Source organism: Pagrus major, chromosome 23 (assembly GCF_040436345.1).
Source record: "Pagrus major chromosome 23, Pma_NU_1.0".
In the NCBI taxonomy this organism is placed as follows: Eukaryota; Metazoa; Chordata; class Actinopteri; order Spariformes; family Sparidae; genus Pagrus; species Pagrus major.
In genome coordinates, this window is record NC_133237.1 from 26,493,577 (window position 1) to 26,517,541 (window position 23,965).

At 39.7% G+C, this 23,965-nt stretch overlaps 1 protein-coding gene across 1 annotated transcript in view; it reads left to right on the top strand.

Annotated features, from left to right (window-relative positions):
- The first annotated feature begins 12,555 nt into the window (after positions 1–12,555).
- The window catches only part of grin2ca (glutamate receptor, ionotropic, N-methyl D-aspartate 2Ca), a 48,734-nt gene continuing 37,324 nt past the window's right edge, over positions 12,556–23,965 (top strand). The window contains exon 1 of the mRNA XM_073494753.1: positions 12,556–12,984. Within this exon, the coding sequence (XP_073350854.1) occupies positions 12,556–12,984 (429 nt within the window). The remainder of the gene's footprint in view (positions 12,985–23,965) is intronic.

Genomic DNA, 23,965 nt, shown 5'->3' on the forward strand with positions numbered 1-23,965 from the left:
ACTCTGAGGTATACTGGCTTGTTCTAAATTATTAGGATTTCATTTCATGCTTTACAAGTATTATGTTTCCCTTCAACAATAAACTGAATGTAAAAAGGCTGATTGGATAAGGCAAAATGCCGCTTCAACAATAAATTAAAACTAGTATTACCGCCTCACGGTTGTCTGCCTGCACGCTCCGGTCAAGTTGCTGTTCCTGAACATTTTTAGCAGAGCATTATGACGTCACAGTGCATTTAACCTCTGACCTGTTTGATATCAAATCTCTTAACGTCATCATTTTATCCCTTTTAGACATTTGTGCAAAACTGTATATGAATTATTGTTTGAGTTCTTGAGTTATGGCCAAAAAGATCACAGTGACTCTGACCTCTGACTTGGCCACCAAATTCTAATCAGTTCATCCTCGTCTGGTAGTGGTCGTTTGTACTGAATTTCTGAGATGTCGCGTTCACAAGACTGGGATGGAAAGATGGATGGAAAACACAATGCACAAGGCATAAAAACAATGGATACAGGGTGTGTCTTGCTTCTATGTAATAAGTAAAAAATCTGCCAGTAGAACAAGTGAGAGTTGTCTGAAAACAAAACCCCTTTATCTCACTGAAATGCTGTCTTCGTCTCTCATATTCAGTGTAATGAGACATTTTTTACTCAAAGTAAGACTTCTACTATACTTGATAGTTTTATTTAAGCATTGACTGTAGTGTGAGTAAAGTTTTGTGAAAATCAATAATGAAATAGCTGTGACAGTACTGGTCAGATTATTTAGTTTCAACAGTTCATTTAGATGTTTTAAAGCATTTTCTGGACAGTATCAGTCCACCGTGACCTTCACAGACACTGTACCAACTGTTATGTGTGTTTGACAGTGTACTAGAATATTCTCAAAGGACGTTTGTGTGTTCTTCATTGCATAAAAGCATTTAAAGTATGACCAAGATTGTCTGCATGGTCGTATCACTTTGACTTCACTTCGTATCACGTAGAGTGGACCAGCCTGCCTTGGCAAATACATCTAACTTCTCAATGCACATTTCTACAGACTGTCATTTCAAGGACAATTAGCCAGTTCCCTACATGCTTCAGTCCAGCCACAGTGAGTGAGTCAAGTGATCACAGCTGTGATTGGCAGGTGATCTATAGTGAGGGGCGGCACAACACGTTAAAAGCAGGCTTTTCCCTACCAGTGTCAGATTGTGACTGAAATAAACAATGATTTGTGAGGTTCTGGGAATGTGGGCACACACAGAGGAGTGTGATTTTTTTTTCTTCATTAATATTTAATTTGATATTTGCAAACTTAATGGCACGAATGCAGGAGTTGTTTGTGCGCTCTGCTGTCCCATAGAGGCCGGCTAAATTCAGCTCTGGCTTCAGTATTTGTTGCCTAAATGTCTCCGCATCTAAGCAGCTAACATGCAGCTTGATGTCTCTCTTATTTCAGCCCGTCTTCATCGGAAAAATCAACCACATAGATCGACTGAGCAAGCAGCTTATTACGACACATATTTATGTGTCTTGATTTGACAATGGTCATATATGTCGTCTTTTCTGAGTCAGTTGACATATTCATTTATGTATGCATCATGTTTTTTGGGAAACTCCTGTCTTTTGATACAACCCATCATTAAGTCCAGAAATTATGGAGGAAATCCAAAGTCCTCTTTGTCTGAGACTGAGACAAGACCGAGTAAAAGTTGTCTTGAGACTGGACTCAAGACCAAGAACGACACCGGGTACTATGACACTACTAATGGACTGAAAACCAAACATTATATTATTATCTACCATCAAATACAGTAGTTTCATCCCTTGTTTTATCTATTCTGGCCTATATTTTTCTCCATATACTGACAAATACAGATAAAACTATAATAAAACTACAGCATGACGGATAATTGATTTCTGGAGATCATGTAGTAAACCTCACTGTGAACTTAATAATTATTTTTACCACAAGCAACAAAGTTTTCATACTAGACAACATGTACGCTGATACTGATTTATCTGTGATAGGCCAATACTGGCTGATAATATTGGCTAAAATTGTAACGTTACCTAAATCAAAAAGATTTATCCTCAGCTCAGGATAAGAGGAAATGTTGCCTAATGTTTGTGGCACGCTTAAGTCATTAGGATTCATCCTCTTAGGGTCATGATGTCTGTACCAAAATTTCAGAACACACTTTAACACTTATCTGGAGTTTCAATCTGATATTTCAACTGTTAAGATGAAAGTAGTGACCTTGAACTGACAAACTAAACAAAAATCCCAACATCCCATTGCTTTTGACGCTGCTATTATTTCTTTGTTGGAAATTAAAACCAACATTTGTTTGTCCTCTTTCTCTGGGCCTTGTAGAACAGTACAGTCTAATGTTTCTTATCTGGACTGTTGTGATTGAGAAACTGGTCTAGTGCTGTTAATTAACTCCATTTCCATTACTCAGAGCCAGTGCATGTGGAGCTGTGCCAGACTCAGCCTCATGAATATAAAGACCAGTTGTTGTCTTAATGTGTTTGAGTAGAAGTCTAACAAAGCTGACGCCGTGTTTGTTGGGACTCTGTATTGGCCTATAACTAATGTTATAAGCTGTTCAAATGTTTTAGAGGACCGGCCGAGAGCAGCCAAACAAATCATGGATGAATTATAAGCTGAGAGCTAAATTTGGCCTTGTTTCAATTTGTCTTGTGTCTTCTGCATTCTGAGCAAATTTTCGAAGATCAGATAAGGATAACGGAGATAGCGTGAGATGTAGCTTTATTTATGATGATGCTCTGGCTTAAGATAGTCTGATTCAGCTTTCCCCACATGATCGGTCAGGACCTGCAGGAGAGGGTCACAGATAGTCGCTGGGTCCCAGATTTATCTGTGATTTTGGCTCCAGATATTGTTCTGTTTATCAGAGATGGGTCACAGGATATTTAAGATGAATCCCATTTGGACCAGCAGAGAGGAGCTTTGGATGCGCTACAGCTCGAAGGGAAACTAAATACACAAAATACTTCTTGACATTGACTCAAACCTGTGGACACACGCCAACTGTGTCACACTGTGGGTATTTTTGGGTGCAGATTTTTTTCTGGCTTGTCACCTCTTTTTGCTCACACTGTACTTGTAATGCTGATGAATCTACAGATTAGTTAAATGGTTGTGGATTTAAAGAGATTAGCACTGCTGTATTTTTTAAATCAGTGCTTAGCTAAACATTCGTACAGGTAAAAGCAAACTGTTGTAATCCTTACACTTTTTTGTTCTTATTGTTAAACCTAGAAGTATCACATAAATATCCATCAAGCTCAGAAAACATTGATCCTAATTCAGGGGGTCACAAATTTACTGGGAACACTGATGTAAATTTAAAATAATTCAATAGTCGTGCAGTAAATCTCACATTTATGAGGCTTATATTCTGAAAATGAATGCATGGATTATTTATAGCAAGCTGCATCTCATAAACTCAATACTGAAATGAACACAGCAGATTATTAATTCACTTTTTCAAAGCATAAATCATCCAAAACAAATCTACCAGGAGTTGATGTTGACACATAAAGATACTGATGACTGAACAATTACTTTGTCAGCTGCTGAAGTTTCAGGGTTAATCAAGTCTACTGTACTTTTTAACGTATCCTAAAAACATATATTCAGGGGGAAAAAAACTCCCAACACAGGTCAGTCCTGGTTCTACTCGGTTTGACTCGGCGCTGCAGAGATTTCCACCACAACTGGGCTACCTGCTTGAAGGTGTGTCTTAAAACTAATATCGCGCTTGTCTCAACCCCTGCAGTACTATCGAAGAATCACCACTAACAAAGTAGCTCCGCTAATTCAGCTACAAACTAGTTTAATTTCCTATAACTTCTTCACAATAAAGGCCTCCCCTTATTTAGTCATTTAAAAGCTTTTATTATGACGCAGCATTACAGGAAACGCTGAAAGTGAACACCAGTAAAACACAGCAAATGTTTGAAAGAACAAACTAAACGAGAGAAACTAAAAAGATTCAGTTAGCAGCTACAAAAGTACTGAGAGCTGAACACACTGACTTAAAAAAAAAAACGTCTCTCAGGTTTCCTGCACAGACAGAAGCTCAGTATCGAGCGGTCGATCGGACTAAAATAGGTCGCCAACTAACAATCGATTAAGCATTTAAGTCATTTTTCAAGCAAAAACGTCAAACATTGTCTGGTTCCAGCTCCTTAAATGTGAGGATTTGCTGCTTTTCTTTGTCATTCTTCGAGTCTTTGGGTTTTGGGACTGTTGGTCAGACAGAAGAAGCAATGTGAAGACGTCTCTGAGAAACTGTGAGAGGCATTTTTCACATTTTTTTGACTAAATGATTACTTGATTCATCCTGAAAATACGTCTCAGACAATGAAAAATAATCATTGGTTGCTGTCCTCACTTTAGTATAAAATTCTGTCTTTGTGTCAGCCTCTCTCATCCACCGTCCACTAAAGCTCAAAGAGGAAATTATGAACTAAAAGACACCAACTTTGGAAAAAGGCCCATTTGCTTTCTCCAACTCAGCCTGCTGAAGATTCATATTAACTTCAGCTGACCTTCACAAAACATTTTTACACAAAACAAGGACTGTGGATTTGTGGACTGAAATGGCTTTAGAGAGGGAGCTCTTTGCAGCCTGAGTCGACAGAGGGAACAATTACAGCAACTAATAACCCTTTTAATGTACATATGGGTATGTTAAATGTACTACAAGGACATTGTAACTGGTTCTGAAACAGCCTCAATTTAATACTGACGGCTGTACATGACCTGCATAAGCAGACCAGACCATCAGTGAGAAGACTGTTTATTTCTGTAAAGTTATTGTAGTTATTTTTAAAGCCTGTTATTGGGTCAGATTCCAACTAATTGGGGTTGAATAAGTCATAAAAATAAAACCATTTTTTATGGTGGAGTGCTGAGGATGAATTGAGGATAAGAGCTGCTCTGTGGTCTGGCGGTACGGCACCAATCAACTACTTTGTTTCACCATCGTGATCTTTTTACGAAAGGGGCCGCCAGAATAAACAAAAAATTAAAGTTCCTTGTCGCAGCTTTAAGAATCATATCAAGATACACTTGAAAATGTGACCCTATCCTTAGTTATGTTCAGGGTTAGGAACAAAAACAACATAGTTAGGGTGAGAGAAAGTCTGGTAATGGTTAAAAGAAGCGATCGACAGGCCAGGGATCGGATTCGGACAGTTTTCGGCATGACCGGCGACAACAGATATATCCGATTCTGTACCTTTCAGAGTAAGAACTCGGGATACCAGTATACACTGCATAAATGCTCATTGGGGAGAACTTAAATTCACTTACACCATTTCACTGACAGGCCACTTAATAAAGTAGCCTATGACGTGTAAGATAACGTGGGATATACTGAGATTAGTTTCCAGTTGGATTTTATTTGTACATAAAAAGCTCTGTCACATAACAGAGCACTTTATTTTCAAACTTGTTTAAGTGAGAGTGAGAGGAGGTCCTGTAAACTGGTGCAACCGTGGAGATAATTTGAGAGTCAAGCCTATCGGACTGTCTATGTTTATTATGAATGTACGAATGGTTTGTATGCCATCGATTAAAGTTCTTCGAAAGAAAATGAGAATTGGCCCAAATTGGAATCGGCAGGTCAGACTTTTTAAAAAAAATGGAAAATCAGAATCAGCCAAGAAAACTGCAATCGGTGCATCTCTCGTTAAAAGAAGTCTAAATCCAGACTGACAGCCTCACTGAGTCATAATTCACACGTCAGTTAAACATCCTGTATTTAGGCGTTTTTCTTCGGACGACATGAAGAACAGCGTTAAGAGAGTCGCAACACGTTTCAGCTCTCAGACCAAGCATGAGAACAAGTATTGATACAGCACTACAGAGTCATTTTGTGTGGTGATGCTGCAGATCCTCACTGGAGGTCTCTGTTGGTTCGTTGCTCTAATTAGCTGCTTCACTCATTTAAACAGTGAATCACCCGCTTCTCTTGTGACTCTGCTTTTGTCAATTATAGAGTAGCTGGCTGTGAGACATGAGCCAAAGTGGGAGGCTGGTTTATGGAAATGTCTTATCAGTTTTCCTATAATTCCTACCAATAGAGGTCAATAGAGGTCATGGATTACTAAATGGCTCTGGGAGCATGGTGTAATATCGGAAAGTGTCCTAGAAAGAGCTGGACGGTCAGCAGTTTTACTGATAATGACACAGGGGAGGACGAGTTTATCAGCATGTGAACGGCGACGCAGCGGGCTGCAGATGCATGGACGAGCGTATTGATCATGTAGCAGAAGACGGGACAGGTGCACATTGTTAAACAGCTGCAGCAGAGGCATCATGCCCAGAATATAAAAGCCATCATTAAACACTGCGCCGATGAGACCTCACTCCTCAGCCAGATGTATTTACCGCTGCAGCCTCACGTTAATGAGCTGGATCAGGAATCAGTTGGAGGACTTGACACCTCTGCAGCGACTCGTCAATAGAGGCCCTTTTTCTTTACTTAACTGATTTCACAATGCATACGGTCAATATCAGAAAATGAAGAGAAGGAGAATTCGAGTTGTATTGACACTGCAGAGAAATGACATTGAAATAGAAATGCATAAAAATTATAATATAAATAATATACTTAGAGTTGACGGCTGTGCACGGTTGGAGTTTTTTGAAAGGAACAAGAAAATAAATGAGAGGAAAATCCAATGTGTGAGATTACAATATACATATTATACCGAGCCGAGTGTGTATTAAAATGCGCTCGTATTCTCATCACTGAGTCTGCGGAGGCCATACATACTGAGCAGGAAGTGTCAATGTTTGCAGAAAATCCTATTCACCTTATCAACAATATTCAACTTACAGCAGCAGATAACATATGTGCAGGCTCATCATGCAGATGTGGGTATTTGCATTATTACCTGTTCAGTTTATCAAACCGTGCAGGTGTCAGCAGAGTGAAGGTTCACCGGAATAAACCGCAAGGAAAGAAAAATGATGTGATTGAGTGATAAAGACCCAGCAGTTATTTTTGAACGCATCCTCTGTCAAATGCAGCTAATTCTGTAAAGAGGCTGCTTCCACCATATGTCACCCACTAGAGGGGGATAAGCACATCTTAAATGTTTGTTAGTCAAACAACACTGACGACAGAGAATACACAGACTGTCCGTGAGAGGTTCTTCTTTAAGAATGTAGTCTCACTTTGAGTCTTTTTCAAAATTTAACAACTTTAACATGAGCAAAAGAAGAGCAAATATTGGTCAGAGCAACCTCTTCAGTCACTCTTCTCTCTTGTATTAGTTTGACTTTGCCAGGAGAGGCTGAAAGAAAAAAAGCTTCAGCTATTATAATAATCTGCCACTGGGAGATAGGATTGTGCAGTGTGCGTGTACTTGTATTATTAATATTGCGGGGGAGAAATATCTGTTCAAACAGTCACATCATCAGGACTAACCTTTCCAAACCTCTCCAAACAGCCGAGGCTGAGAGTGAGAGCCACATGCCTACCTGCAATCTCAGCCCAGAATCTCTATAAATAACCTTGTACACATGTACTTTGTGAAAGTTTGTGATTCAGATTAAGAGACAAACAGAACAGAACAGTAAAAGGTTAAAGATATGTATTTTGTTTAACAGTACAAGGAACTTTTAAGTGTACTGTTACATAACACCATCAGCAAGAACACTGGCTATTTTTGCATAATCCCTGTAGACATCTTGATGCCTGTCACCGGGTCAGATTCTGACTTATCCGGGTTCTGATTCTAACCCAAAGCATCTCTGCAACACAATACATAGACGTCTTTGACATAAAGTGTCACAGACAGAGGATAACAGCTGTTCTGTAAACTGGTGGTATGGTACTAAAAAGAAGTTTACTTTGATTCATAGTCTTTTGTCCAAAGGCGTCAGCTGAATCAACAAAAAAACAATGTTCCTTGTCGCACCTTGTTTTGTTGGCTGGCTGGCTGGCTGGCTGGCTGGCTGGCTGGCTGGCTGGCTGGTTGGTTGGTTGGTTGGTTGGTTGGTTGGTTGGTTGGTTGGTTGGTTGGCTGGTTGGTTGGTTGGTTGGTGGGGTTATTTTGTTGGTTAGTTGTTTAGTTGCTTTGTTGGCTGGTTGTTTAGTTGCTTTGTTGGTTGGTTCTGTTGTTTTGTTGGCTGGCTGGTTGGCTGGTTGGTTGGTTGGTGGGGTTGTTTTCTGTTTCTTCGGTTGGTTGGTTGGTTGGTTCTGTTGTTTTGTTGGCTGGCCGGTTGGCTGGTTGGCTGGTTGGTTGGTTGGTTGGTTGGTGGGGTTGTTTTCTGTTTCGTTGGTTGGTTGGTTAGTTGTTTAGTTGTTTTCTTGGTTGGTGCCAATCTAGATAAAGGGACATATCCAGAAATGTTTTTTCACTCTCTTTAATATAGCTAAATATAGGGTCTTTCCACATTTCCGTTAATTTACTAGGGAAAAATTCATGGATCTTGCTGAAAAAAAGGTGTTAGCATTTATGGCTGTTTTGATTAAATTAAAGAGAACTGTTGGGCCTTGGCGGAGCTATGCACTCTACCCAAGTGCCAAGTGTTATTTTTGATTCATTAATAAACATCAGAGCAAAACCAATTTGATTTAAATTAATTAAAGCCAAAGTCTTAAAGCTCTTAATGGTTTTTATTTCTAGTTCCTATCTTCCCTAGAAGCTGACAAACAAAGGTTTTATTGAACGTTGGCAATTCTGTCAAGTTTTGAGAAAACCCTCAGGTTTTAAGAGGTGTTTTCAAACAATGCCTTCGGTTTTAGAATGCATTTTTAATTTGCACCTTAGGTCTTAATGGTTTAAAGTGGGTTAGAAAGGAAAACAAAGATAACAGAAAGGTCCCTGGTTGAAATTAGTTAAAAATGTACCAAGGCTTCTGATGCACTCAAATCAACAAAAAAAAGCAGGAGACACACTTTTGAATTGACGTATATTTGTTGCAGATAAGCATGCAAAAATAATTTACCATTTTTAAAATCCCTAACCTGTAATAAAGCATGTTAGAGTATCATGAACTATGTCTTAAATAAATACTATGTAACCTCAAGATTAATGAATTATATGTTAGGAAAATAGATCTGTAACTACATGTTTAGGGAGAATTATAATACAGTATTTAATTTGTGATTACATGTAAATGGAGGAGGATTGTAAGAAGCTACAATCAAATAGATCCTAGCAGCATGTCTCTATAGTGTGTAACATAAAGACAACAGGGATTTGGTAGCAATTGATTCCACTCACTCCGTCATCGGTGTGACTCATGCTGAATCCAGTTTGTAACAGTGTCATGACGCAAACAGCAACCTGCCTCCTGCTCAGACTACAGCGTGTACCTACAACCAGGCTGCAGAGCCAAATGGACTGAGTGTGTCGTGATAATTCAGGATGGATGTACCTCGTCATGCAGCCTCCTTTAATAAAATCTCTCAAAGCAATGGATGTCCACAGTGACTTTTGATCCCGAACATCAGAGTGAAGGCTTCAGCCCCTTGTATACACAGGAATGATTTTTGGAGGATTTAGCCCCAGCACAGATGAAAAGCCTCTTTCCTTTATGTATCAGTGCAGTTTACAGATTCTGCTGATTTTTAGAGTTGGAGGGGTCAGAGCCCAGCAAATCTACAGAGCCAATCTGCAATTCGGCTGCGTCACAAAGCTTAGCTGACTGCACTATTCTGAATTAGAAAAGGTATATTGGAAGCCACATTTAGCCAAATGGGTACAGGTTGTTATTTCTTCTCTTGGTTTTCAGCCAATACACATAAAGGATAACCTGCTTCTCATGGCCAATACCAATAAGATAACAAATGATTTTACACGTTTTATTTTTAAAAAAAGTTCATAATGTGTAGTTTATGCACAAGTAGGGCAAAAGGCTAAGATGTAGTGAGCAAAGATGGATGATTTAAAGAAGCTCTGAGGAACTTCTGTGTTGTATTAGAAGCTGGTCACTAGTTTATGTTAGGTACTTTTGCTCTCTGTTAGCCAGAGGCTACAGAAGTCCACACATTCTTTACTCAAGTAGAAGTTTAGATTCTTCTTGTTAAAAAAAGTATTGATTCAACTTCCTTACTTGAGTAAAAGTAATAGAGTATAAGCTCTTAAATGTACTCAGAGTATCAAAGTAAAAAGTCTCCCTCCATTTGTGGTCAAAGCCAACTTTTCTCTTCTCGTCTTATTAATATAATAAGACTATTACACTTAAGATAGAGTCAGTAGGATTTGTCCCAGCTGTTCCTGGACGCACCACAAAGATAGTTGACTGTTGAGTCTCATTCCCAGTACGTCAAAACATTTTGGGTCGTACTTTTCTTCTTCATATTCTTCTTCTTCTTGCTTTTCTTCTTCACACTCTTCCTCTTCACACTCTTCCTCTTCTTCTTCACACTCTTCCTCTTGTTTTTTGGCAGACCGCAAACCAGCTGTAAAGCTGAACACTGACACCTACAGTATTGGAGTGTTAAGATGCTGCACTTGTTAAGTCCACTGAAGCAATTGCTCTTCATATTATCATCTCTCTTTATCGGCTATGATTCCACCAATACCGATAAATGGCCAATGGTATAAATTCCTTTTTGTGCATCCCTAATACAGAGCCTTGTCACACAGTTATTGATGACTCATTCCCTGTTTGGTTTAATCCCATATCCATCAGCCTGGAATTCGACCTTCATACATCTGCCTCAGCTGTTTCCCCGCCTTGATTAAACACATGGAAGGTTGAAGCTTTTAAGCATTTTGACCACGTACGTTGCTCCCCGTCAAAGACATTAACCCGCACCTATTCCAGTGCTGTCGCAGCTCAAACATGGCTAATGTCATTGAAAAGAATGTGGCAGATGCCCTCTTGTGGTGACGACTAATCAATTTATGAGATGATTTATGAGGCGGCGCCTACCTGGAGAATCACATGTACGACATGTGTGATGTCTTTTATTTTTGGATTTCATCATGTGACACGACTGGAAAACAATTCCATAATAATAAGTATTCTCCAGGCCTACCATCCAAGCGCCCCTGCCTGCATGTTTATCTGCAATGTTTTCTACGAGGAGCTCGCCCCTAAGTCCCACACAGGAAGTAGAACGTAGAGAGAACTGCGCCACACAGCCACACTGAGCCTCGTGCACTCGCCAAATCTCTTGATAAGTTTATACACTACAATCAAGCCGTAGGCCATGACGCCTGGCAGGGATTACCAAAGGATTACAATATATTCACCCCACTGGGATTCCATCACATGGTGGATCAGATCTCTGTGACAGGGGACCAGTGTGCAGCACTCCCCCAGGGCCACAAACACGACTGTGACAGATTTGACAAAGAGCCTAAGTCTGTCTGACAGCTCAACACAAACCGCTGTCTGGCTACAATGTGAATGTTAAACTAACGCTACAGGGTTTGACATCAGGGCGTCCTGCCATGGTGTTTCTCCCCCATTACCTTCCGCAGGGCAGAAAGCAAAGCAATTAGGGCTCTGGAAGAAATAAAGATAGTTTGTCCAAGAGTTGCTGGTTGCAATCCAGTCCATTACTGATGCAATGTTGCACAAAGAGCTTGGATTTTTTGTAATGCCAACTTTGAATCCCTTTGAAAATATAGACTTTGTGGTTGAGTAATTGCAATATCGGGTTGTTTTGACAGAAATTGCTATTACTATATGATTTACAGCTACTGGGAAGGATAATTTTTGCATCATGATTTACATTTTCACTGAAAAAAATTGAATAAAATCATGATGATGTGACATTTGTGCGTGTTTTCTTACATCTGCAGAACAAGATTTATAGGCTGGCAGCGCTACATTATTTCGTTATAATGCCGTCGTCTAATTTTAAATTTGTAAAACACAAAAAAAAATTGCCTTGCAATTTGGATATTGCACTCAGACATATTGCAATTTCACTAAAAAGTTCAGCTCTTGTTTCAAACTAAAAAAAAAACTTTCCCAAACAGCTTGCAAATCACAATAATGGATGTCAATTAATCAGCAGAGCCAAAACCATGCATGTATACCTTTGGCAGATTAAGTTTGAATGCTCTGGCCTGCAGAAAAAATTAAGCAACAGCTTCAAAAGTACTGTCACGAGAGAAAAATTATAAATCCTCTTGTTCTCCATTTGTAGCATTAAACACTGGACACCATCTGTTGGGTTGGACCGCAGAATACAACAGCAGCAGGGTGGCAGCTGCCACCCTAAGACGCAACAGCCTGGCCACAGCCTCATGTCGCACGCTGACACGATCTAAAAATACTACTCTGGGCTTTGTTAATGGGCTCTTACACTGTCTTAGTTATATGGCAGGCAGACCAGCACACTGAGCAGAGATGAAGCCGAAAGGTCATTAATCAAAACGAGCCAACTCTAAACAAAAGGCAGTTTGGTTGGCCTGCCAGCAGGGATTACTGAGCATTATGACAACATTTCAGAGAAAGGCAGCAACTGGTCCTGTGTATCTAACATTTCAATCCTCTCTCCTGACCCCTCCCTCCACTCTGACCCCTCCTCCAGGCAGTAGGTGACTGAGATGGGCGTTCGTCTAGGCTGCTCCAGCGACTCCCCGTGGTGGCCGCCGCCGCTGCTGCTGCTGCTGTTCTGCACTCTGCCCTGCTGTTCAGGAAGGCCGTTCGGGATTCCCATGCCCTCTGTGAACGTGGCGGTGGTGTTCAGCGGCTCGGCCTACCAGACAGAGATTAAGGGGCGGTTAAGCAGGGAGAACTTCATGGACCTGCCTCTGGAGGTGAACCCCATCACTGTGCTGGTCAATAACACCAACCCACGGGCGCTGCTCACCCGCATCTGTGACACCCTCTCCACCAACCGTGTCCATGGAGTGGTGTTCGAGGACAACGTTGGCTCGGAGGCCGTGGCACAGATCTTGGACTTCATTTCCACTCAGACAGCTGTGCCCATCGTGGGCATCAGCGGAGGCTCGGCTGTCGTCCTGCCATACAAGGTCAGTGTTGGGCAGGTTGGGGTTTCTTCCACGGCCAAGACTTGTGGGACCTTCATTAGAAAATAGTTGGAAGCTGATCAAACATGGCAATTTAATTCACATTTTTAACCTCCTAATCTGCATGAAATATGCCCAGAAACCACATATCAAACATTAAGTAAGTCAGCGAGAAGGACTTCTGAGAGATGCACTCTGAAGGCCACTTGGAAGCCTGAGGATCCTGATTAAATCTTCAGGTAATTTCTTATTGATATCATTCACAGTCAGCAGCTAAACAGAAGGCTGTATAAAGTAATGAACACAAGAAATGACGGGATGAATACAGATCATCAGTCGTTAAACAGCAGCAGCAGAGATGCCACTAGCTACACTCCACCTTTGGGTTGTAAATCGTATGTAATTCTCCTATTGTTGCAGGCTAAATGACAGACTCTTAAATTCAAACGCTAACAGGGGCAAGCCGATGGCTTTTCATCATTTCTCCCCATCATCCTGGTTTGTAACTGCTATAAATTGAAAGTTTTAGGAGACATGGGCAGGTGTGGCGCAACAGAGGCAGGTTATAATACCTCCAGACTGAAATCTGACAGCTTTAGGAAAAGCCTGCAGAGTTTTGTCTCGCAGTTTGTTGTAAACAGTCTCATGTAACTATTTAGCTTCAGGCTACAAACAGAGCTCATCTATATTTACTGGTGTTTTGCAGAGGTGCAAGAAGTATTCAGTTCTTTCTACACTCCAGTACTACAAGTAAAAGCCCTACATTCAAAATGTTAAGAAAAGAAGACTTGACAACTATTAAATGAATCACAATTTTGATCATTTATCAATCAGATACAGTAATATCTTTAAAAAAGAAAGTCAAATTTCTCTGATTCCAGCTCCTTAAATGTGAATATTTTCTGGTTTCTTTCCTCCTCTGTGACAGAAAACTGAATGTCTTTGGGTTGTGGACGAAACAAGACATTTGAGGAACGTCATCTTGGGCTTTGGGAAACACTGATCGACATTTTTCACCATTTTCTAATTGATTAACCAAGAAAACAATTGACAGATTTATCGACAACGAAATTAAATGTTAGTTTCAGCTCTCAGGCAAAGTATTATCATAATATGCTACCAAACCTTTGAAATATAGAAAGTAGAAATGTTTATTGTGCAGAAAAGGATAAAACATTGTTATATATTACATTACTGGATAATTATCAAAGATGTATAAACAATTAAGCAGCGTTTTATCATCATGCTGGCCATGATGGAGCTAATTTACCTACTTCATTAACAGTTTTTTTTATCTAAATAAAATCATATATATACCAATAAAAACCATAATAGCGAGAACTTTCTTTCTTTTTGCAGCAGGAAGCTAAGACTTTTGTCTTCCGCCTAAACATGTGTGTGCATAATAGCGTAATGACATCATCACGTTGTTACGGTGGAAAACGTGCTGTGGCGCCAGAGGATATATCATATATTTTTAACTTCCATACTTTTATCAGTTATTATTGTTATTTGACTTACATAAGCTTTGAGCTTAGGCTGTTAAGAGTTCAAAGTATTAAGATATTTGTACATATACCATAAATCATCTGGCAGACTGATAGTTGCTGGGATCAGTACAGAGAAACAGACCATAACAGCAAATTGATGTCATTTGACTTTGATATTAAAATCTTGTTTCCAAACATTTGTTGTCAGGTGCCGAGTACACCGTCCTTTCACTGAGGTCAGATAGATGGTTTGGTCTGTTTTTTAGATATTAAATTACTCAGCTCAGACTGTTAATTACAAAAATTAAATATTTTAATCACAATTTCACTCAAGGTCAGCAGTCAAATAATCACACAGAAGCCCACACGTTAAGTCATTTTAGTGCTAATTACAGCAGAAATAATGAGCGTCAGAGAAATGGACAGGCACAATCTGTCATTTTAAAATGTCTTAATATCAGAAAAAACAGTCTGCTCAGGGATGCTGTAGCGTAGCACTATGTTCAAAAAGAAATAAATTAATTAGGGAACTTTGTCAAGGTCCAATGCCTCTAACATTCATTAAAATGAATACATTGAAATCAGGTTTTAGGTGGTCACTATACAACATTTGTGTTGAATCATTCCCAGTACTGTCTTTGCATGCAGCGCTAACGCTCAGGCGAGGCAAATAGCTCAGGAGGTACTTGTGACATTAAAGCAGCCATTAAACTGGAAGGTTTAGCAGCAATGATCCATCTATAGGAGCATGATCAGCCAACACAAAAGGCTGAGCCACAGACACCCCAACTATAATCCTTTCAGAATAGCTTTTTTTTCTGGTGCCTTCTGAACACAGAGCCTGGCAACACAGAACAACATCACATGTAGAAAAATAGAGTTTGAAGATTGTTTCAACTGAGGATCTTAAAAGATTTGAGGCAGAGTAAACATTGCACACTATAGTGATTTATTAAATGCTACATGCTGCAAGAAATGACATGAAGGGAGAAAAAGCGAGCAACTGAGTTAACGTTTCTTTAAAAGACTTCTTTAAAATTTGACATACAATATTATATATACAAAATGCAATACTGAAACTTTATCTTTTAACATTTATAGAGGAACAAAACTAATTCAGAAAGTGTCAAACAATAAGTGAGGGAAAATGTTCATGTGAAAAAACAAGTAAGTATTGTCAGCGAAAAGCAATGGATGAAGATAAGGTACAGAAGGGGTCCAGGAATAGACCCCTGTGGGACACCACATCAGATATCTGCTCACTTACATTTACAAATTAAAAAGTCAAAACTAGACCAAACGCCCGTAAAATGATTTATCTATCTGAACAAATACTGTAGGAATATATTATTAGTTCATCCCTGAGTCATAATGGATATTTGTACCAAATTTGAAGAGATTCCCTCGATGCCTTTTTGAGATATGGTGTTTACAAGACTGGGACAGACATCCTGAAAACACAATGCCTCCGGCCATATATCACCGGTGTGGAGGCACAAAAATCACAGAGGACAACAGAACATGTTTCAAATAGACAAATAATTAATCAACTACTTTTTTCCTCAAGTTATGTTTATTGGATTAGAATGTAGTTATCTAGATTGATTGATTTTTGTTGCATTTTGAGTCTTGCAGCATTTTCTATTTTGTAAGAAACAAGCAGATTCTCACAAGACTCCCGTAATTTCCTTAATTCATCTGGGTTTATAGACAGCTCCCCTGTCAGCTGCATCCATTTCAGAGAACATGTTGGGTGATTTTGCCATCAGAGTGGCATCTCGGGGGTAATAAAAGAGATGTCACTCAGCAGTTAATGCCTCCTGCTGCTCATTTGCACTCTAACTATTCTAACTTCAGGACAGTAACAGCAACTCAATCAGAATTAATTACCAAATAAACACATGTAATAAGAAATAAGATTAATGACAAAGGTTGGCAGCTGTTCAAATAAACAAAATGCTTTTCATCAGTAATTAGCCAACGAAGGAAGTTGGGAACATTAATATATGGTGTGTAGCGAATGCAATTAAACGTGCCTTACAGACCAGTGAATGCATGTTTTATTAATAAGGACAGTCTCAGTTGGAAACCAACCGTAATCTTCAGCTACCCACTGAGGTACCAGGCCCCCGATTGACATGATGTTTTTTTATTTTAGGAAAATAATAAATAAATAATTTACTCTCGTCTCTAGCTCCCATGCAGTCAATGTACCATATGTGGGTTTGCATGTGTTGGCCTTTTCACTACAAGTGTCTTAGATTTAGGTTGCTGCTGACCATTCTGGATCGTCCCATACCAACTCACCTAGATCCTCCCAGTTTGTGCTGGACCAAATAACCTTTATTTGTGACAGAACTATATTGACACTGCATAAATCAGAATTTGGTAGCAAATCATCCTTGGGGTTTCTTGGATGTTCAGGACAACTCTCAACCCAATCCAGTGAAAATAAGCGATTGTTGAGGCTTAGAATACATGTACGAAGAATCACAAAAATGATTAAATTTTTGTTCTTGTTTTATGGTAGATGGAAGTAATGTTACTGTTGCATAATAGTACTGCTGGTGTGTTTTTTTGCTGTGTGTTCAGTTGCTGTTGGGATGCTCTGACAATCAAGATTACAAGCTATAGTAAGGCATTATGTTGCTTTGTTGTGTCAAGAAAGGTTCCTGCAAATACTTGGACACCCCAACATGGAAGGCTTTTCAAAGATCTTATCAACGTGGCTATAATGTCTCTTTCAAAAGAAGAGGGGTTGCTGCAGCTCAGCTGATTGAAATGTTGCATTTCCAGCCTCTGCTGACCACATGTTATAATATCCTGAGGTCAGCAGTAAAGTAGCTTAACCTTACAAATCTGTATTTAACGGGATAAAACAACAAAAGGGCAGGCAACAAAAACTGGCAACAAGAAGGCTTGGCAGGGAAAAAAGCAAAGTAATAGAAAAACTAAGGACAAAGCAGAAAACCACGAGAAACAAATCAGGACTGGGGAACAGGCACAGGAGACGTGTGGAGAAAACAGACAAACCAACAAGGAGTGAGGGAACAACACAAGCTTCAATACAAACTAAACTAACGAGGGGATGAGGTGCAGGTGGAGAAACACTAGGAACAGGGCAGTTCTAACGAGGCTAATGTGAGACAGGTGTGGGGGGGAAATCAGGCAGGAGGAGCACAAAAACACTGGGAACACAGATGAGCAGGAAATCAAAAGTGACAACAAGACACAAGAGGCTATAACTAAAAAATGTTTTTAAATAATCAACCAAAAACCAAATCCAGGTCTAATTAATTCAGCTCTCTCAGATTACACAAAGCTGGCAGTTTAAACATGAAAAGTAAAGCTTTACATGATTAATACTGAATAAAGATAAACATTTGCACACCTTTAAAGATTGCTGAGCCTTCCTTACAACCCATCAGGAACACGCTGCCTCAGTTCAGAGAGGGCTGCCAATAGCGAGCTTAGGGGGAAGCAGAAACGAGGGTCTGTCAGCATATCTGCTTAACATCAGAGGGACCGCGATGGATTACATCACACCAAGAGAGCTGAAGTAGTGGTGTTTTACCTCTGGGTTGAGTCTGTCCAGAGTGATTATAGTGAAGCATATCACAGAATCCAGATGGCAGACGTCCAGGACTATACAAGGGGAAAACAATGGACTACCACGTACTGATGCATAGTATCATTACAGTCACCGGTCTGACACGAGATCAAAAGTCAAGGCTTGAAACAACAATGAGTTCAACTGGTCAGTATTAATCAAAATGTGACTCGTCCTGGCATCAAAATTATTTTTTGTCTCCAGCAAATATTTTTGTCTCATATTTGGGGAAACAAATTTGCCTTTAGGGAACGATAAAGAATTATATTTATGCTTTAATTACTCATTCATTAGCCTAATATTTAAGTGCTATAGATGAAACAATGTGCACATGACAGTTATGTACCAGACACGCAGAGATGAGTTCGGTCCAACCCTCTTTGAGTCTTCTTCTCAATAATCAGGGACGCCGCCCGTCGATTGATTTATGGGACGCTGTCACAGGTAGTCAACAAGGCAACGGAGCTCATTCATTTTTCATACGTTATCACTGAAAGCCGAGAGTTTGATCTTTCTGGAAGTGACAGCATAGAATTAGGTGATAAAACGATTCCTGTCCCCAGGACATTTAAGTTTGTTGATTGGCATCAGAGCAGACATTGTTCTCTTCATTTTTTTTTATCCCAATGAGGAATAAGAAATATAGTGACAAGCGAAAGTTCTGCCAGTGAAGGAAAGCAAAGTTTACTCCTCTAAAATTCCTGTTTATTTATGCATCTAACAGCACGTTAAAACTCATTCAAACTTTCAGCGATATGTCAGTTCCAGATGGACAATAAATCAAAGCTACACCTCACTATAACCAACAGATCACTCAGTTCCCACAGGCCTGCTCAATGTGCAAACAGTGGACAGATCAATAGCTGTAACCATGACTGAAACAAATGACTTAAATGTTTGTGAAGCCCAGAGAAAGCTGGAAGTGCACCTGGTTGTGAAGCTAAAATATGGCTGCTCCTTTGCCAGGAAATAACAAGACCTCCAACCTAACGATGAAATAGGTCATGGCTGTCCAAAATGACCCACAATACTTACAACAAAGATTCATATGAATGTTTTCCAACCTGGAATCTCTATTGTTAACATTTGGACTTTCCTGTGACCTTTCTTAAAATACAGGAAAATGTCAATAAAATTACAAAAAATAGACTGAATTTACATCCCTGATGTCAAAAAAGTTGTTTTAAAATGTAAATCAAATGTTTTATGGGCAATATATCATTCTATTACATTAAACATTGAATAAATATACAGTACAGGTAATAAAACCCAAAGAAATAGCAGCACTCTTTTACAATTTTAAGCCTTATTATTTTCATTATAGCAGTGCTCTACAATAATTAAGTGTAATTTCACTTTTTTTTTTTACATGTTTAAAAATCCTTTAACATTAAAAGCCAAAAAATAAACAAGATCTTGTGTATTATTATTCAAATTATAGTTATAAAACTTTATTTTAATTATGGAAATTGGCTGTATTTTATGAAACCCAGCTGCTGGAATATTACAGTTTAATTTACATTTTGTTTTGTTGCGTTGTTGTTTTATTTCTGTGTACTTTGGTAAGATTAGCGACAGATTTTCTTTATAATACAGAAGCTGAGGATGCCTGAACGTTCATTTCTGAGACTTACACTAAGATTTGATTCATCACTTCCTGCAGCATGAAAAAGTGACACCAGAATGGACCATTAGGGTGATTTACAGTATCTCAGTGAGACAAAGGCGGTCTAAAAAAGCTGTGACGAATGTCTGAACAAATAAAGACAGTAAGAAATCCAGTGATGTCCTTCAGAAGTAATTACACACGCGGGTTGTTGTAGCATCATGAATCCTGAACAGACACACTGTAGCATTAACTTTTTCTCTCATTATGCATCCAGTTCAATATCCTGACCTCAAATTCAGAGCATCCTTTGAGGGATTCATTGTGAGGTCTGACAGATCACATCCCCCGAGCCTCGGCGCTGTAAGTGGACAAAATGTAAGTCAGACACAAGCAAAACCCTGATTGTCTTTGGAGGAACATGAGCCCGAGGCTGCTCTCAGAACTGGAGCAGTTCCTTTTTTCTCTGTCTGCATTCTCTTTGACCTGGACTCACTTGTCTCGGAGTCCACCTCCCGCTGCATTTTAAAACCACTGGCACAGTTACAGTGTAACCTGTCTAGACTCAGGTAGAGCAAGTACAGAGCAGTCATACAAAGCAACCAGTGGGGAGCAAGCCAAGGTTGTTAGCAGAGAGTCAGCAGATGTGTACTTGCACTGTAACTTTGTTCCACTGTTAAAGCAGCAACCACCAAATTTACACATAGTAGTTAAGATTACTTAATCAGAGAAGCCTTTACATGCTAAAGTCATGATAAATGCACAACAGCAACATGTGAAACAATCACCTGCAAATGCGTCGCATCAAAACTACACACACCAGTACCAACGGGACTGGCGATACTATGGTCAATCACATTAACATGCAACCAAGCAGGACTGGCAGAAAAACGGTGCCAGCTTGCAGATCTCCAGGAGAGCCCCGGGGGTCTTTGTGGTCGCACTGTAGCACTGACCTGCTTGCTGACAGGTACAGAGAGTGTACATTCAACCTTGTTCATCTCACCTGGCTGTGCCGGTCCGTTAAGCTGTATTAAAGCATTAAAACAGTCACAAACAAACGAATCGATCGAGGCAGCGGTAGACCAGAAACTCCTGTGTTCTGCGAGGTAAAGTGATTGTTTTTATCAAAGTATTCTGGTGGATTTAAAGAGCACAGACTAAACCACAATGTCTGAAAAAAATCGACCTTGTTTCGAAAAAAATTTCGACCACATAATACTCACTTTCTATGTGAAAGTACTCGTGACAAAAACAACAGTTGGAAAAAAATATTGATGTGCAAATCGCTCGAAAAATGTGTAAAAAAAAAATAAATAAAATGGTAACCATATTGCAGATATATTCATTATTAACATTCTGCTGCTTGCCAGACGTAAATTAGAAGGGTTTCCCCGTTGTTTGATTAAAGTAACGGCATTCTCTCTCCTGTAAATGTATTTGAAGTTTCAAATTTAATTTAACTTAAACATGGTATCTAGGGGACAGGTATGCGAGTGGCTAAATGTCTGTCATATCATCTGACATCAACATAAACCAGCAGTACTAAACTACAAAAAGACTATAAAATAAGGTCAATGATAAGCCAAAGTTTATGTAAATTTGACGGCCTTCCTTCTGTCTGTCACTGTATTTTTGTCCTCCATACAGTCTTTACATGTTTTTTACAGAAATCAAAAATATGAACTTGTATAAAGTATAGTAAAACTTAACTTCAGCATCTGATTTGATACTGTGAAATATTTTAATTAGTTGGGTTTTTCTTGATTACTTCAGAGAACAGAAAGAAATGCTCATTTGCGTATTGGTTCAGTGTCGCTCCACACCACCTATACAGTCTCGTAATCTTGGTGTTTAAATGGAAAATGTCCAGGGAGTTGTGTGTCTGTTCCTGGTTGCCGTGCAGGATCTAAGTGACGTCAGCAGCACAGGAAGGTGGTGCCAGGGCATTTCCTGCTGCGCGGCGGAGGCAGACATATGTCGCTGCAAAGAGCTGTGGCCAGAAATCACTCTTTATAGAAGGACGGACAGAGAGAAAGAGGACCATACACCAGTTTGTGTTCCATGTCCTCAGTGCTCGTTTCACTCACTGCCACAACACATTTACTGCAATACATAATTTCATTGTGGCTTCAGCCCCGTGGAGCCAAGTGACATTTCTGGTTTCGCTCTAGATGTCTGGACGTATTCCAAGTCTATCAATAGACATCACTCACCTGAGTCTTTCAAATAACCTTCAGCTGTTACATGAGGCTGTTTAAGAGCAGCTAGCTGCTGTTTGTGGACTGGCCCTTTAATTTCTATTCTAAAAGTTCCATATAAACAGCTGTGGTTTAGAGATAATCACTCAGTTTCAAACCATCTAAAATCTAATCTTCAGGCTGCAAATCATTCACTCAACTGGACACTGTAAGATTTAAGCACTACACTCTTACCGAAATATTAAAGTGTTAAAAAGTTAAAGTTGCCCGTGTGGACTAAGCAGCGTTTCTGCATCTGTGTTTGTAAACAGAGCCCAGTTCTTCGGTACATTTCCCCCTTGTGAATGTAATCTCAGCCTTGAGAAGCTAAGCTTTCCACTCAATGGTTGTAATCTTCTTTGGGACCGTAGACTATTACTGTGAGCTTCTGTGGACAACACTGTGGAAGTGCAGCTTACTGAATGCAGTCATGGTTTACACTCATTTAAAAACACTAACATAATCAAACATACATTAACCATAGCCCTGGACAATATGATCGTTTATATCATGAGCTGATTATGGAGCTTGGTCAGCCAGGAGAGCTTTCTCAGTACTGTCTCTCTAATCTCTTTAATATCTCTGACTGTTATGATTTAGAAGATTTCTGTATTATTGTAGTGACATAACTTCAGTTTTAAAAAATAGAAATAGAAATAGAAAAATGATCAGTTGAGCTACATCACAATAAAGTTGCAAAATTAGGTTGCAACGCACTGAATAGTGGGTGAACATCTGGCTAACTTTACTTTTTCTATGTTGGGCGCTCTGGCAGAGAGAGGCAGATATCAGCAGAGAGTGATAAAAAACGCAGCGGACATCTGCGACATTTCAGATCTTATAAAGCTGCTGGGAAACAAGAACTGGACGAGACACACGCTGTGTGTAAAATCTGCCTCACAAGACTTGCAAAACACATTTAACAAACACATTGAGCCCAGCTAATCAGTCATGAATTGAGGAGGCGCTGTCAACTTCAATCCATCAAGCTCTGAAAGTGGTGTGAGCAGCAGAGCCATGTTTGGAGTCATGTCCAGACTGAGAGCTGCTACGTGAAATAATATTTTTTGTAACACATGTAATCACTGTAAAGCGATTTACATTATGTCTTTGTATTGTTAATGCACTGAGTTTACACGGTAACACGGATACTGGTATTAAAAACACACAGATTTTATATTGTAGAGTAAAGAAGCCATGTGCAGTGATGTAGAAAACTGAGGATCAAGATGCATCGAGAATGGTTGTGAATTCGAATCGCTGGCATGTGAATCGTAATCTAATCGGATCGTGTGGCCAGTAAAGATTCAGATTTGGTGACTTCAGCATGTACACAATTCATCACGTTGAGACTAGAAAGTCTTAAGACACAGAGTTCTTGGAGAGAGATCGGGGAAGAGGAGGGATGCACAAGGAGGAGGCTAAAATGGCAGGATATTTGTCTGTAATTGGGTTTAATATTTCTGCCATTACATGTGGTCATAAAACACATCGTATGGTTTGTTCATTCCACTGAACTCTTCATTCTGCGTTTGGCTCCTGGTGATCACTACTGGGTGGAGGGTTCATATTAGATTCTGTGAAACTGACTGTGACTGCTTCATTTTATTCCCTCGAACCATATGCCTTGGACAGTACTGTACATGCTCTGCACACTGACGGGGCGGTCGTGACTTCAGGCTTTGAGCTGCAGCTGAGCCTGTGGTAATGCCCCAGGCTCATTTGGACCGCGCTATCAGCCTGCTCGCTGCTAATTGAGCTGTTGAGATTGTAGTTTGCAGGAGGCTTTACTCTGACACACCACGGGGCTTTTTAAGCATGTACGAGGCATACAGAAACACAAGCACATGCATGAACACACACAGCTGTACATATATGATTTGACATCTTCGCACCTGTTGGAGAACAAACTGATTGCAGATGCTGGAAGAGGCAGCAGCACATGCAGGAATGAGGCAATAACGCTGACAGATTTGTTGTGGGACAGTGAGGAGAGGGAGAAAATGAGTAGATTTATACGATCTTCTCGAGCTCCTCC